Raw genomic sequence first — 12,239 nt, 5'->3', positions numbered from 1 at the left:
GTTTGAACTTGCACGTGGTTGATTGTATCTTTGTTGCTTGTTTGTCTTGTTTGGGTAGAGCTGGGAGACGAGTTCGCTAACGAGGAGCCCGTTGAGTTTGCTTTTGAGGATCCAGTCAACTCTGACAGCTTTGCAGGCAAGATGATCATACCCTCGAAATCACTACTATCTTTGCTATGCTAGTTTGCTTGCTCTTTTGCTATGCCAATGCTACGATGCCTACCTTTTGCTTGTCAGCCTCCCAATTGCCATGTTGAACCTCTAACCCACCATGTCCTAGCAAACCGTTGATTGGCTATGTTACCTCTTTGCTCAGCCCCTCTTATAGCGTTGCTAGTTGCAGGTGAAGATTGGAGGCGTTCCTCGTTGGAACATTTATTTACTTGTTGGGATATCATTATATTGCTATGTTATCTTAATGCATCTATATACTTGGTAAAGGGTGGAAGGCTCGGCCTCTCGCCTAGTGTTTTGTTCCACTCTTGCCGCCCTAGTTTCCGTCATATCGGTGTTATGTTCCCGGATTTTTGCGTTCCTTGCGCGGTTGGGTTATAATGGGAACCCCTTGATAGTTCGCCTTGATTAAAGCTTTTCCAGCAATGCCCAACCTTGGTTGTACCATTTGCCACCTAGCCTCTTTTTCTCTTGGGTTTCCGGAGCCCGAGGGTCATCTTTATTTTAGCCCCCCGGGCCAGTGCTCCTCTGAGTGTTGGTCCAACCCAGAGCCCCTTGCAGCGCCACCTCGGAGAAACTCGAGGGCTGGTTTTAGTTGTACGGATTGCTCATCTGAGTGTGCCCTGAGAACGAGATATGTGCAGCTCCTATCGGGATTTGTCGGCACATTCGGGCGGTGTTGCTGGTCTTGTTTTAACCTGTCGAATTGTCTTGTTGTACCGGGTTACCGAGTCTGATCGGTGTGTCTCGGGTGGAGGTCTATTCCTTCGTTGACCGTGAGAGCTTGTCATGGGCTAAGTTGGGACTCCCCTGCAGGGATTGAACTTTCGAAAGCCGTGCCCGCGGTTATGGGCAGATGTGAATTTGTTAATGTCCGGTTGTAGATAACTTGAACATAAACTTAATTAAAATGAATCAACCGTGTGTGTTACCATGATGGCCCCTTCTCGGCGGAGTCCGGGAAGTGAACACGGTGTTGGAGTTATGTTTGCGCAGGTTGTTCCTCTAGATTCTCGCTCGCGCTTTGCCTCCTCTTCTCGCTCTCATTTGCGGATAAGTTAGCCACCATATATGCTAGTCGCTTGCTGCAGCTCCACATATGTTTGCCTTACCCCTACCTATAAGCTTAAATAGTTTTGATCGCGAGGGTGCGAGATTGCTGAGTCCCTGTGGCTCACAGATACTATAACTCCAGATGCAGGTCCAGGTGTTTCCGCTCCAGGTGACGAGTACGAGCTCAAATGGGAGTTCGACGAGGACTCTCAGCGTTACTACGTGTCTTTTCCTGATGATCAGTAGTGGTGCCTAGTTGGGGTTTGATCGGGACCGTGTCGCATGTTGGGTTTTCTTCTATTTTGGCGCCGTAGTCGGGCCATGAGTGTTTGGATGATGTATGTTATTTATGTACTTTGATGTGACATGGCGAGTGTAAGCCAACTATGTATCTCCCCTTTTATTCTATATATTACATGGGATGTTGTGATGATTGCCTAACTTGCGACATTGCTTTCAATGCGGTTATGTCTCTAAGTCGTGCCTCGACACGTGGAAGCTATAGCCGCATCGAGGGCGTTACAAAGTCGTTATGTACGTTAAAGGATTAAGTCTTTTAAAATCTTTAGTAGATCTTTTAAAATCGCAAACTGTACAACTGGGATATAAATAAAAAAATACATTTTAAGGGTTTATTTTAGCTACGGCCGAACATATAATGTAAAACAAACTATAAAATTGGGATAAAGAGCTCCTTTCTTCAGTCCGGCCGCTGCCGCCCCTTTCCCAACCGGCCGCACCCAACCCCGTCAGCCGCGCCCCATTGCCCGCCGGTCGTGCTCCGTCGCCCGTTGCCCGGGCCCCATCACCACGCCGGTCGCGCCCAGCCTCGCCGGCCACGCCCCGTCGCCTCCGCCGTCCGCGCCTTGCTCTATTGCCAGCCGCGCCGGCTGAACCGTGCCCCTTTGCCTACCATGTCGGGAGGATTCCGGTGGCCAGGCTGAGGTCATGGGAGGCCACGGCGATGTCGAGCTCGTCCAATTCGAACCGGCGGTGATCGATTGCGGCCTTTTCCTATGTGTGGTGATGAATTCCGGCAAACTCCACGGCGGCGTGTTTACTCCGGCGAGGTTTGACCGGTATACGGGGCCTCCTAGGTTCGGTCTTCCAACCTCCAAATATAAGGGTTTCGGGTGTGCATTTTCGGCGGCCCTTAAAAAATATACTGGTTGGACCACTTTTACGATTTCTGTTCTGGATACTTTTTTCGACCAAAACTGGAAAACGTAAAAAATATAAGGGTTTGACCACTTATACGGGGTCTGCTAGAGATGCTCTAAGACATACCACGGGCCTTTTCCATCTAAAGTAGTTTTTTTTGTGGGTGCATCTAAAGTAGATTCTCTGATCTTGAAGAGTTTTATTTCTTGGAGAAGTTTCCTATGTTTCCTATTTTTTCGTTGGATTGAAAATCATGGGAATATTTGTGGTAAAATTTGAATGCAAAATTTCCGTAAAGCCTAACCTTATAGTTTTTTTGTTTCACTGACAATTATGGTGTAATCCTTCAGAAAAAATTCCCGTGTTTCGTAAAAGAAAAAAATTGTGTTTATTCTCTGATGCAACCAAATGAATGGCTTACACAATCATGTTTTTTTTTAATTCCGGTGGGATGTAACATCTCATGACATCAAAGTCCAACTTCTATGTTTTCCCATTCTCATATGTTTTTGAAACCCTGCGAACCAAATAAGCTTTAGATTCATAGGTTCAAGGAATTTAGTCAAAAGGGCATTGCTGTGTCTTGGTGAGACTTAACTAAAACCCCAAGCCGGCATGCAAATTACTAGTGCAGGAAATAAACTACAAGAATATGCATGTGGATGTCCGCCAAAGCTAGATGTACCACCCCTGGTAAGTCATCCTTTGGCCAATAAACATTGATCGTTTCCTTTTCTTCTAAATATTCCACGGTGCATAGATCAGATTGATGCTACACACACGTGCTTTTTGGTCTAACGGGTGGGGAGAAAGCCATCCCACCATAGGTTAATAAATTACCTTGGATTGGGGAAGGATTCAAACATTTATTCTTGTGTTTAGGCCCCTTTCAATATTGACCGTCTTTCATACATGCTTCAAGGAAGGGTGGTCCTTACATAGGTGTGCGACGTCTCATTGCTCGCAAAGCATAATTGGTAGGTTTAGCTATGGAGTCATTTCCCGATTGTCGGAGGATTGGCCATGGAACACAGAAGCCATGAAAAGTATACACTTGAGAATGGTCATTGCCTTCCAAACTTTTGGCTGTAGGAGGGTTCCAACCGCATGTTAGCAGTCTAGGCCCAGCTCCTGGTCCATCGGCATATGTTCGGACGTTTCCGGTCCGCATCGGACACTTCACTACAAGCAAAGAGCCTACTACATCCCAAAAGACCGATCTGAAGGGAGTGTGGCACTCTCCTTATAAGGAGCTCCTAGCCTCCTCCCATATCCGAGGTGGGACTAAAGTCACTAGCACTGCCCAAGGTCAGGTTCCTGACACCCCACCCCCCTTAGGGAAGCCCCCCTTAGGGTGGCGTGGGGCCAGCTCTGATACCACTTGTTAGCAGCCTACGCTCAACTCCCGGTCCATCGGCATATGTTCGGACATTTTCGGTGCGCATCGGATACTCCATTACAAGCGAAGAGCCCACTACATCCCAAAAGACCGGCCTGAAGGGACTGTGGCACTCTTCCTTATAAGGAGCTCCTAGCCTCCTGCCATATCCGAGGTGGGACTAAAGTCACTAGCACTGCCCAAGGCCAGGTTCCTGACACCGCATCATTTGTATGTATGCACATACTGTTATTTTTATTTGTTTAATTTGGGACGTAGAAACAATTAAAATGTGTGCATTAGAAAAATACAATACTTGATCATTGGAGTATCTAATTTATCTGATTGGACCAAGAGAGCCAAGCAAAATGCATGCGACACACTAAAGTAGAGATCTAAAACGTCTTATATATCTTTACAGATGAAGTACAATTTCTAGGACAATGTATGATCGAGTCATTTTCATAGGAATTAATGAGTCAAATAGTTTTGCTGCCAAGACCGGATTGCATATGCACCCCATCTAACGACGATATGTGCAGGGCATCGGTTGTCCAACGTCACCAACAATCCCTTTGCAGCCCAGCCAAGCTTCGCCTCTCTTTCTCCGCTTCTCTTTTCTCATTATTTGGCCGGGTTAGTAAACCAGTTTGGCTTTAAATCATACTACTAGTATAATTATGGTTAGGTTAATCTTCACAAGATCTTTAATTATGTTTTGTCTGAATATAATACAGTTCCTTACAAGCTGCACGTCTAAAGAAGGGGGGCGAGTACAGTACACATTACCGTTTGACTCGGCTGCTGCACAGTTGATCATTCGTTCCCAGAAGCTCGTCATTAATTAACTTGATCACTGGTTCCCTAGAAAATAATATGACCAAGTGTTGATTATCCAAATTAAGAATTCCAAGGCTAGCTAAAGCATGAACATCGCCGGTCAAATGCATCAATTAGCAGCCCGGAAATAACAATTAGCGATCGAGCAGCCTGCACGATCATGTTTCGCACATACCTATATGATTATTTGCATCACATGGGCCAAAATTTTGTAGATAAAGAAACTTGATTGCTGAAAATTATGCGATCACACGCATTGCTGATGGTAAGTGGAGGTAATTTGACATTGGCGACCCTAACAAATTCCTAGATCTTTTTATACCCGAAGATTCAAGCACCCAGGTGGATAAAGAAACAAAGCAGACACCTGAGCCACTAACAAATCCAAAAGTCGCATGATTAAACAAGCCAGCTTGACTTTTGCACTTCAGCCACAATCGTGCAGTCCCAGTACGCATGGATGTGGCCATGGGACTTATGCAAAGCATGATCTAGCTAGGGCGTAATAATCTAGGTAGCTGTAATCAAATTCAACGGGCACGTCTGGTGAGTGAATCGTGCTGGTTGCTGAATGCCGAGTCGTCGCCGTGTTGTTAGTCCGATCGAGTCCAAGATCCGGTTCTAACCAGCTGGCCCATCGATCAACACTCGTGATGTTTCTGTTGAAAAGGCACGGGTTAGTTGGTGCTCTATGGAGTTCTCATCCACCACGCATGAGCCATGCATCATATGCTAGGAGTCGTTATGAACGTTAAAAATTTAAGACTTTAGTTATGTCTCTGTGACATACTACGGGCCTCTTCCTTCTGAAGTAGTTTCACTGATTTTGGAGAGTTTTACTTCTTGGAGAACTTTCCTATGTTTCTTGTTTTTCATCGGATTGAAAATCATGGAATATTTAAGGTCTAGTTTGCATGCAATTTGGAAGCAGAATTTCACCTTTAAGTTTTTTTTGTTTCAGTAACAATTACGGCGTAATCCTTTATTAAAAAAATCCTGTGTTTTGCAAAAGAAAAATTTGTGTTTCTTCTCTGACGCAACCAGACAAACGACTTACACGATCATGTAAATTTTTTTTCCAATTCATGTACGATGTAACATCTCATGTCATCAAGGTCCAGCTTCTATGTCTTCCTCTCGTGTGTTTGTGAAATCTTGCAAACCAAATAAGCTTTAGATTCATAGGTTCAAGGAATTTAGTCAGAAGGACGCTACTATGTCTTGGTGAGGCTTAACTAAAACCCCAAACCGGCATGCAAATTACTCGTGCAGGAAAAAACTACAAGAATGCACATGCGAACGTCCGCAAAGCTAGATGTGCCACCTCCCGGTAAGTCATTCTTTGGCCGGTAAACTTTGATCGTTTCCTTTACTTCTAAATGGTCCATGGTGCATAAATTAGATTGCTACTACGCGCATGCGCTAGTCGAACAGGCCGTAAGAAAGTCATCCAACCATAGGTTAATATAAATTGCCTTGGATCGGGGAAGGCTAATTCCAACATTGACCGCCTTCCATACCTGCTTCGCGGGAGGGTAGTCATTACATCAATAATGCTACACCTACAAAGACTTACAAAGGTTTATAGATGTGCAACGTCTTATTACTTGCAAAACATAATTGGTAGGTTGAGTTATGGGGTCATTCCCCGATTGTCAGAGTCTCTGCAATGCGGATTGGGCCATGCAACACAAGCCATGAAAAAAACTTACACTTGAGAATGATCATTGCCTTCCAACTTTTTTGGTTGGTGGAAGGGTTCCAACAGCATTCATGTATGCACCTAAGTTTCATTTGTTTAATTTTGGACCAAGAATCGATTAAAACACGTGAATTAGTTGCACTCACATTATTCTCAGAAACGCACATTACTTGTTCATTGGAGTACAGTATCTAATTTATGTGCAGAAAGGCAATAAGATGGGACCAAGCGAGCCAAGCAAGATGCATGCGTACATACATGCGACGCACTAATGAGCTACAATTTCTCGCACGACGTACGATCAAGTCATTTTCATTGGGATTAATGGGCCAAATCGTTTTGCCGCCAAGACCGGACTGCATATGCACCCTACCTAACGACGATATATGCAGCGCATCGGTCGTCCACCGTCACCAACAATCCCTTGCAGCCCTTCGCCTCTCTTTCTATGGTTCTCTTTTCTCCTTGATTGGCCAGTTTAGTCAACCAGTTGGCTTGAAATTATAGTGCTGATTATGCTTATGTTAATCTTGGCAAGATCTTTAATTATGTTTGATTGAACATGATTCCTGACAAGTGGCAGGTATAAAGAACGCGGGCTAGTACACAATAACATTTGACTCGGCTGCTGCAGAGTTGATCATTCGTTCCCAGTAGCTCGTCGTAAATTAAATTGATCATTGGTTCTCTAGGGAAAAAAATATGACCAAGTGTTGATTATCCAAAGAATTCCAAGGCTAGCTAAAGCATGAGCATCGCCGGTCAAACGCATCAATTAGCAGCCCGAAAATAACAATTAGCGATCGAGCAGCCTGCACGATCATGTTGAGCACACACCTATAAGATGTCGGCAGCTGGCTAAGCAGCCGTTAAGTCCGGTCAAGTGATTAATCAACCCTGAATCGGACTGCTTTGTAAGCTAAACTTTTTACCGAGACTGCTAGTAGTGGTATGAATTTTTAGATTCCACGGAGGCAACAACGGAGCCTGTTTTGAACAGGGACGTCGCGCCGCCCGTTCTAGATGATTTGGATGGAGGTATTCGTGTCGATCGCCAACTCTCCGTTCGCCGGTCGAGCCAATAAATTTGGTGACGGCAGCAACAAAACCACGTAGTACGTCAACCGGAGAGTGTGTGAAAGACTGAAACCCATGCAGAGGCTGGGTCGAGATCGCCGCCCGCGCGGAAGTAAAACACGCACGGCACGGTGAACCAGAGGCACCCCTGTTCAGAACGAACACGCTACGCTACGTCGGTCGCGACGCCGCACCATGGCCATCGGGCACGTCCGCAGGTGTCTGCTGTTTACGATTCTGTGCTTGCTTAGCCGGGGCGTGCAGCCAGCCGGCCGGTCTAGAAGAGTCAGCTCGATCGCCTGAACACACATGTTGACTAGACTAGATACTGCGATCTACCTTAGTCACATGACAAGATTGAACGCAGATTCAGTACGGGTCGTACTGTAGACTCTAGTAGACCAGTAACTAGTCTCCTTCAGAGCGCGCGGTCAAACTTCCCGATCGAAAAGTAGACGCAGACACGTCCATGTCTGGAAGCCAACAAACACATGAAGCCACTAGTAGTAGTCGTGCGTGCGCGCCCGTTTCCTACGTGCACCAAACCCCAACCTCAAGCTGCGCACACTATATAAGAGGCATCCACCATACGGGCCAGACCCACATATGCATTACACAGTGCAGGCCAAGGTGGTACGAACGCACGCAAAGTACACTGCGACTTTCGACTACCTACCCTAACCGGCCGGCGAGAGATCAAGTCCAGGCTCGAGAAGTCGAGAGCCATGAGCAAGAGAGGCAGGGATGTGTGGGACATGGAGCTGGGCAGCCTGGACACGGCCCACCTGCTCATGCTCCTCGCGCAGCAGCACCAGCAGCACCAGCACCAGCGCGCCGTCGCCGGGGCGGCGCAGGCGATGGGCGGCGGCCGCGTGTTCGAGTGCAAGACGTGCAACCGGCAGTTCCCCACGTTCCAGGCGCTCGGAGGGCACCGCGCCAGCCACAAGCGCCCCAGGCTGCACCATCCGCAGCCGCAGCTCGCTCTCAGCAGCGTCGACGACGACGCGGCGCTCCGCCTCGGCCGCCAGGCGCCGCCGCAGCCGGCCAGGCCGAGGGCGCACGAGTGCCCCGTCTGTGGGCTCGAGTTCGCCGTCGGCCAGGCGCTGGGCGGGCACATGCGCCGGCACCGCGTCGAGGCCGAGGCCGCCACCAACGCGCCGAGCAGCAAGGCCGCGGCGCCCGAGACGGCGCTGGCGTCGTGCGACGCCGGCGGGATCTGCCTGGACCTGAACCTGACGCCGTCGGAGAACTGCGCCAAGTGCAGGAGCGCGGCGGGGCTCGGCGCCGCTGCCGGGCAGAGCGTACACAAGGCGCTCGCCATGTTAGACTGCTTCCTCTGATCATTCAGATTGCTCGTGCCCCCTGATGTTCCTCGCATGGCGGTGGCTGCTGATTGCTTTCCTGCTAAACTGTTCTATTGGTTTATTTTATACTTTTATTTTATATCTGTTAGATTTTTTTGTTGTAAATTTTTAGATGTAAATGTTCATAGGCTGGCACGCCGGCGTAGTTCTGAAACGGATCAAACATGAACTTTTGCATTTCCTTGCTGTAAATAATACTTCATGAAATTTACCACTTATTGTCGCCCTTTTGAATCATTACATGTTGAGAACGTGTAATAATGTTTGCTTACTAGGCTGTTCATTTCGAAAAGTAAGAGGGTGCTTGGATCCAAAAGACTTATTTTAGTCTGATTAAAAATAGTCTCTTTAAGAGGCTAAAGTTTCAAGCACCCCTGACTAAAGAGGGGCTAAAACTAGTCTTAAGACTAAAAAAATTTAGTCTGGGGTACCCCTACTAGAATGTGGATTAGTCCTCTCTCTTCTCATTTAAGTTCTCTCCTTTAACACAGGCAAGTTCTGGATTGGAGGGTTTGGACGATAATAAATGCTCATTAACTTGATTTTAGTCTTTTTAGTATTTGAATCCAAGCATGAATGAGGCTAGCAAGTTTTAGTCCCACTACTTTTAGTCATGGGACTAAAACGTATCAAGCACCCTCTAAGTCGATTTTCATAAAGTTTTTGTTCCTACTAATGAAGGCTAACATTTGTTTCAGCAAGTCAATTTTCATAAAGTTTCTGTTCCTACTGATGAAGGCTAGCATTTTCTTCAGAACACAAAGTCAAATGACAGACATTTCAATTTTTATTTCATCACAAAAAAAAAAGACATTTCAAAGCCAATTACGTCAAATAAATAAACACGTCCCCCGCAAAAAAAACATGAGCACAGTCAACCCATTCTGCTTGCAGCAGCATGACAACATGGAACTTTTGTATTGCATTCCTAATAGATAAATGAAAACTGGACGCAAGGAAACAAACATTCAACAGTTCAAAGACGCTTTCTAACTTTTCACCGGCACATCTAAACAAGTAGTATAAATATATAGAACAAAACAAGGTCTACAGCAGTCCATGGAAACATTCAAGCACACACAACATATGTTCATCATTCAGGATTTCAGGTGGTCATTTTTTCATTGACGATCAAAGACAAATTCTACCGACCATTTACAAGGCACGAAACTAACGAAGTTGGCATAGCCTAACGCAGTATGCATAGTACTCGCTCCATCCCGTAATATAAGATGTTATTAAAACCAATATGTGACGGAGGGAGTACAATATTACTGGAATATTTGCAATTCATGCAGTTTGCATGTTTGTAGAAAAGGGTGCTCAAATTAACTTCCTCAGGAATGATTTTGCTTGCTCAAATAATTATGGTCATTCATTATCCACCGAAGGATGGCGGGTGCTCGTCGGGGAAAGCATCCTAGCAAAAAGTTGTCCATGGCTAGTGCAGCATTCAACTAAAGTGTAGCACGACGCGCAAATGGAGCTCAATGGAGTTTTGCAGATGTAGCAACCAACCGATTGAAAAACTGAAATGCAGTTACATCAGCAGCAAGTGGATGGTTCTCACGATGGCAATACAACATGCAATCACCCCTAGAAATCACAAAAACTACATTAAAAGTAATAGTTGCTGCTGCAAAGAATATAGAAGGTAACACAACAACCACAACATAGTCATCTCCTTAAGTCTTACAGTTCCTATAATAACAAGCTGACAGTAATAAACAGATAAAGTTAAAACAGCCCATGGTAGAAGTCCACGTATTCCTCATGAGCCACAGCAGGCAGATTTCTGAGATTCTGGATTCTCAGAACCTTCTGTCTTGTTAATCTTGATCGTCTGGTCCTATAAGCATCAATGTAATATTTCAAAATCCAAACAAAGTTCAAATCAACATAGGAAAATTGCTCGGTATGACCTTTACCTCGGGCTTGGAATCAGTCTCAGCAAGCCTCTGCTTAATATCTCGGGCAATGGAAAAGAAAACTTGCTCAACATTGAGGTTTGTCTTGGCACTCTGAAAGATACAGCACAAGGTAAAATTGAAGAAGGTTCAATTTGTGAAAAGATCAAACCTTCAGCACAACAACTTACAGTTTCAAAGAACTGGATGCCATATTCATCCGCTAGTGCTTGTCCCTTTGCAGTAGAAACAGCCTGCAATAACAATTGCACAGATAATGAGCTGTGAGCTAATAATACCAAATGAACAACAGTACGAAGACGCTTCTAAGTATTACTCCATCCATTCCTTCTTGCATCCATATTTGGTTCCTGAATGCATGTCATTCTACCATTTTGAGATAACTTTACAGAGATTTTTTTCCCCTTGCATAACCCTACCTTTAGCTAGCCATTTGTTAGACACAACTTCCAAAGGCGGTAAGTAGCCTAATAAGGAGGGCTATAATCTTCTCTACATGCATATGGGTGTGAAGTGTGTACATTTCTAGAATGCGATGCATGCACTAGGGAGTAGACAATAAGAACAGCAGATAACATATAGAGGGAGGATGCCTAGATCAGTACCCTTTTACTCTCATCCATATCAGCCTTGTTGCCTATCAAAATTTTGTTCACATTATCAGAGGCATGTTGCTCAATGTTGCGTATCCAGTTCCGTATGTCTGTATGTTAAAAAATAAACTCAAATGTCAATACAAAAAAAGAAAATTTTAGCATCTACACTGAAGCTTGAAGAGTGTACTGAAAGACGGTACTGTTGAAAGATGACTCATCCGTGACATCATAAACAAGCAAGATTCCCATGGCTCCCCGGTAGTATGCTGAGAAAAAATTAACTTCACTTGAGAAAAGGATTTTCATATAAGCTTCATAGAATTAGTCTCTAGCACAGAGCGAAACAAACATTGCACCTGTCGTGATAGTCCTGAATCGCTCTTGACCGGCTGTATCCCAAATTTGCAACTTAATGCGCTTGCCATCCAGTTCAATTGTTCTTATCTTGAAGTCAATACTGCACATAGGAATGATTTTAAATAAAGAAGGGCAGACAGTCCCAAATATTTTATACAAACAGGGGTGACACTCTGACAGTGCCTATGATGAAAACTAGAAAGCTTCTGAACACAAAACATACCCTATTGTAGTAATAAAACTAGTAGTGAAGGAGCCATCAGAGAACCGTAGGAGGAGGCAACTCTTGCCAACACCTAGATAATGAGAATAAAAATGGAAGATTTCCAATAAGTGAGTTGGCAAAAGAATAGAGTGAATAAGTATGTCATAAACTATCAATACAAGACTGAGAAAGCCACAAAGAGAAGCATGAGTCCTTTGAGAACTGGCTTACTAACCATTATATTTCGCAACTCACGCAAATGTCCGATAGGGTCAAGCTCATATACTACCAGAAGAGATGTGGCCCAGTTCTTTTGGCCGATTATCCCAGGATCTTGAAAATCAGACCTCCCGAAATAGGTAGGATTGTCAAAAAGATATGGCTTGAAGATTCTGGTAGAATCT

The 12,239-nt window shown here is 45.1% G+C and overlaps 2 protein-coding genes across 2 annotated transcripts in view; one reads left to right on the top strand and one right to left on the bottom strand.

Annotated features, from left to right (window-relative positions):
• The first annotated feature begins 8,009 nt into the window (after positions 1 to 8,009).
• LOC119272275 (zinc finger protein ZAT12-like) lies at positions 8,010 to 8,935 on the top strand. The gene has a single exon (XM_037553791.1). It carries the CDS (start codon positions 8,111 to 8,113, stop codon positions 8,723 to 8,725), a length of 615 nt encoding a protein of 204 aa, XP_037409688.1. The 5' UTR covers positions 8,010 to 8,110; the 3' UTR covers positions 8,726 to 8,935.
• Positions 8,936 to 10,254: 1,319 nt separating this feature from the next.
• LOC119269517 (ras-related protein RABE1c) overlaps positions 10,255 to 12,239 on the bottom strand; it is a 4,212-nt gene continuing 2,227 nt past the window's right edge. Inside the window, exons 2-8 of the mRNA XM_037551371.1 lie at positions 11,854 to 11,926; positions 11,630 to 11,730; positions 11,474 to 11,539; positions 11,283 to 11,380; positions 10,848 to 10,910; positions 10,678 to 10,770; positions 10,255 to 10,598 (exon numbers count right to left, since the gene is read on the bottom strand). Of these exons, the coding sequence (XP_037407268.1) occupies positions 10,521 to 10,598; positions 10,678 to 10,770; positions 10,848 to 10,910; positions 11,283 to 11,380; positions 11,474 to 11,539; positions 11,630 to 11,730; positions 11,854 to 11,926 (572 nt within the window). The 3' untranslated portion in view covers positions 10,255 to 10,520. The remainder of the gene's footprint in view (positions 10,599 to 10,677; positions 10,771 to 10,847; positions 10,911 to 11,282; positions 11,381 to 11,473; positions 11,540 to 11,629; positions 11,731 to 11,853; positions 11,927 to 12,239) is intronic.

This window comes from Triticum dicoccoides, chromosome 3A, assembly GCF_002162155.2.
Source record: "Triticum dicoccoides isolate Atlit2015 ecotype Zavitan chromosome 3A, WEW_v2.0, whole genome shotgun sequence".
NCBI classification, from domain to species: Eukaryota; Viridiplantae; Streptophyta; class Magnoliopsida; order Poales; family Poaceae; genus Triticum; species Triticum dicoccoides.
The sequence above is the reverse complement of the archived record's forward strand: the minus strand, read 5'-3'. Positions and strand labels throughout refer to the sequence as shown.

What these genes read in the sequence shown, in the direction of transcription:
- LOC119272275 (XM_037553791.1), top strand. Translation starts at nt 8,111, where the DNA reads ATGAGCAAGAGAGGCAGGGATGTGTGGGACATGGAGCTGGGCAGCCTG.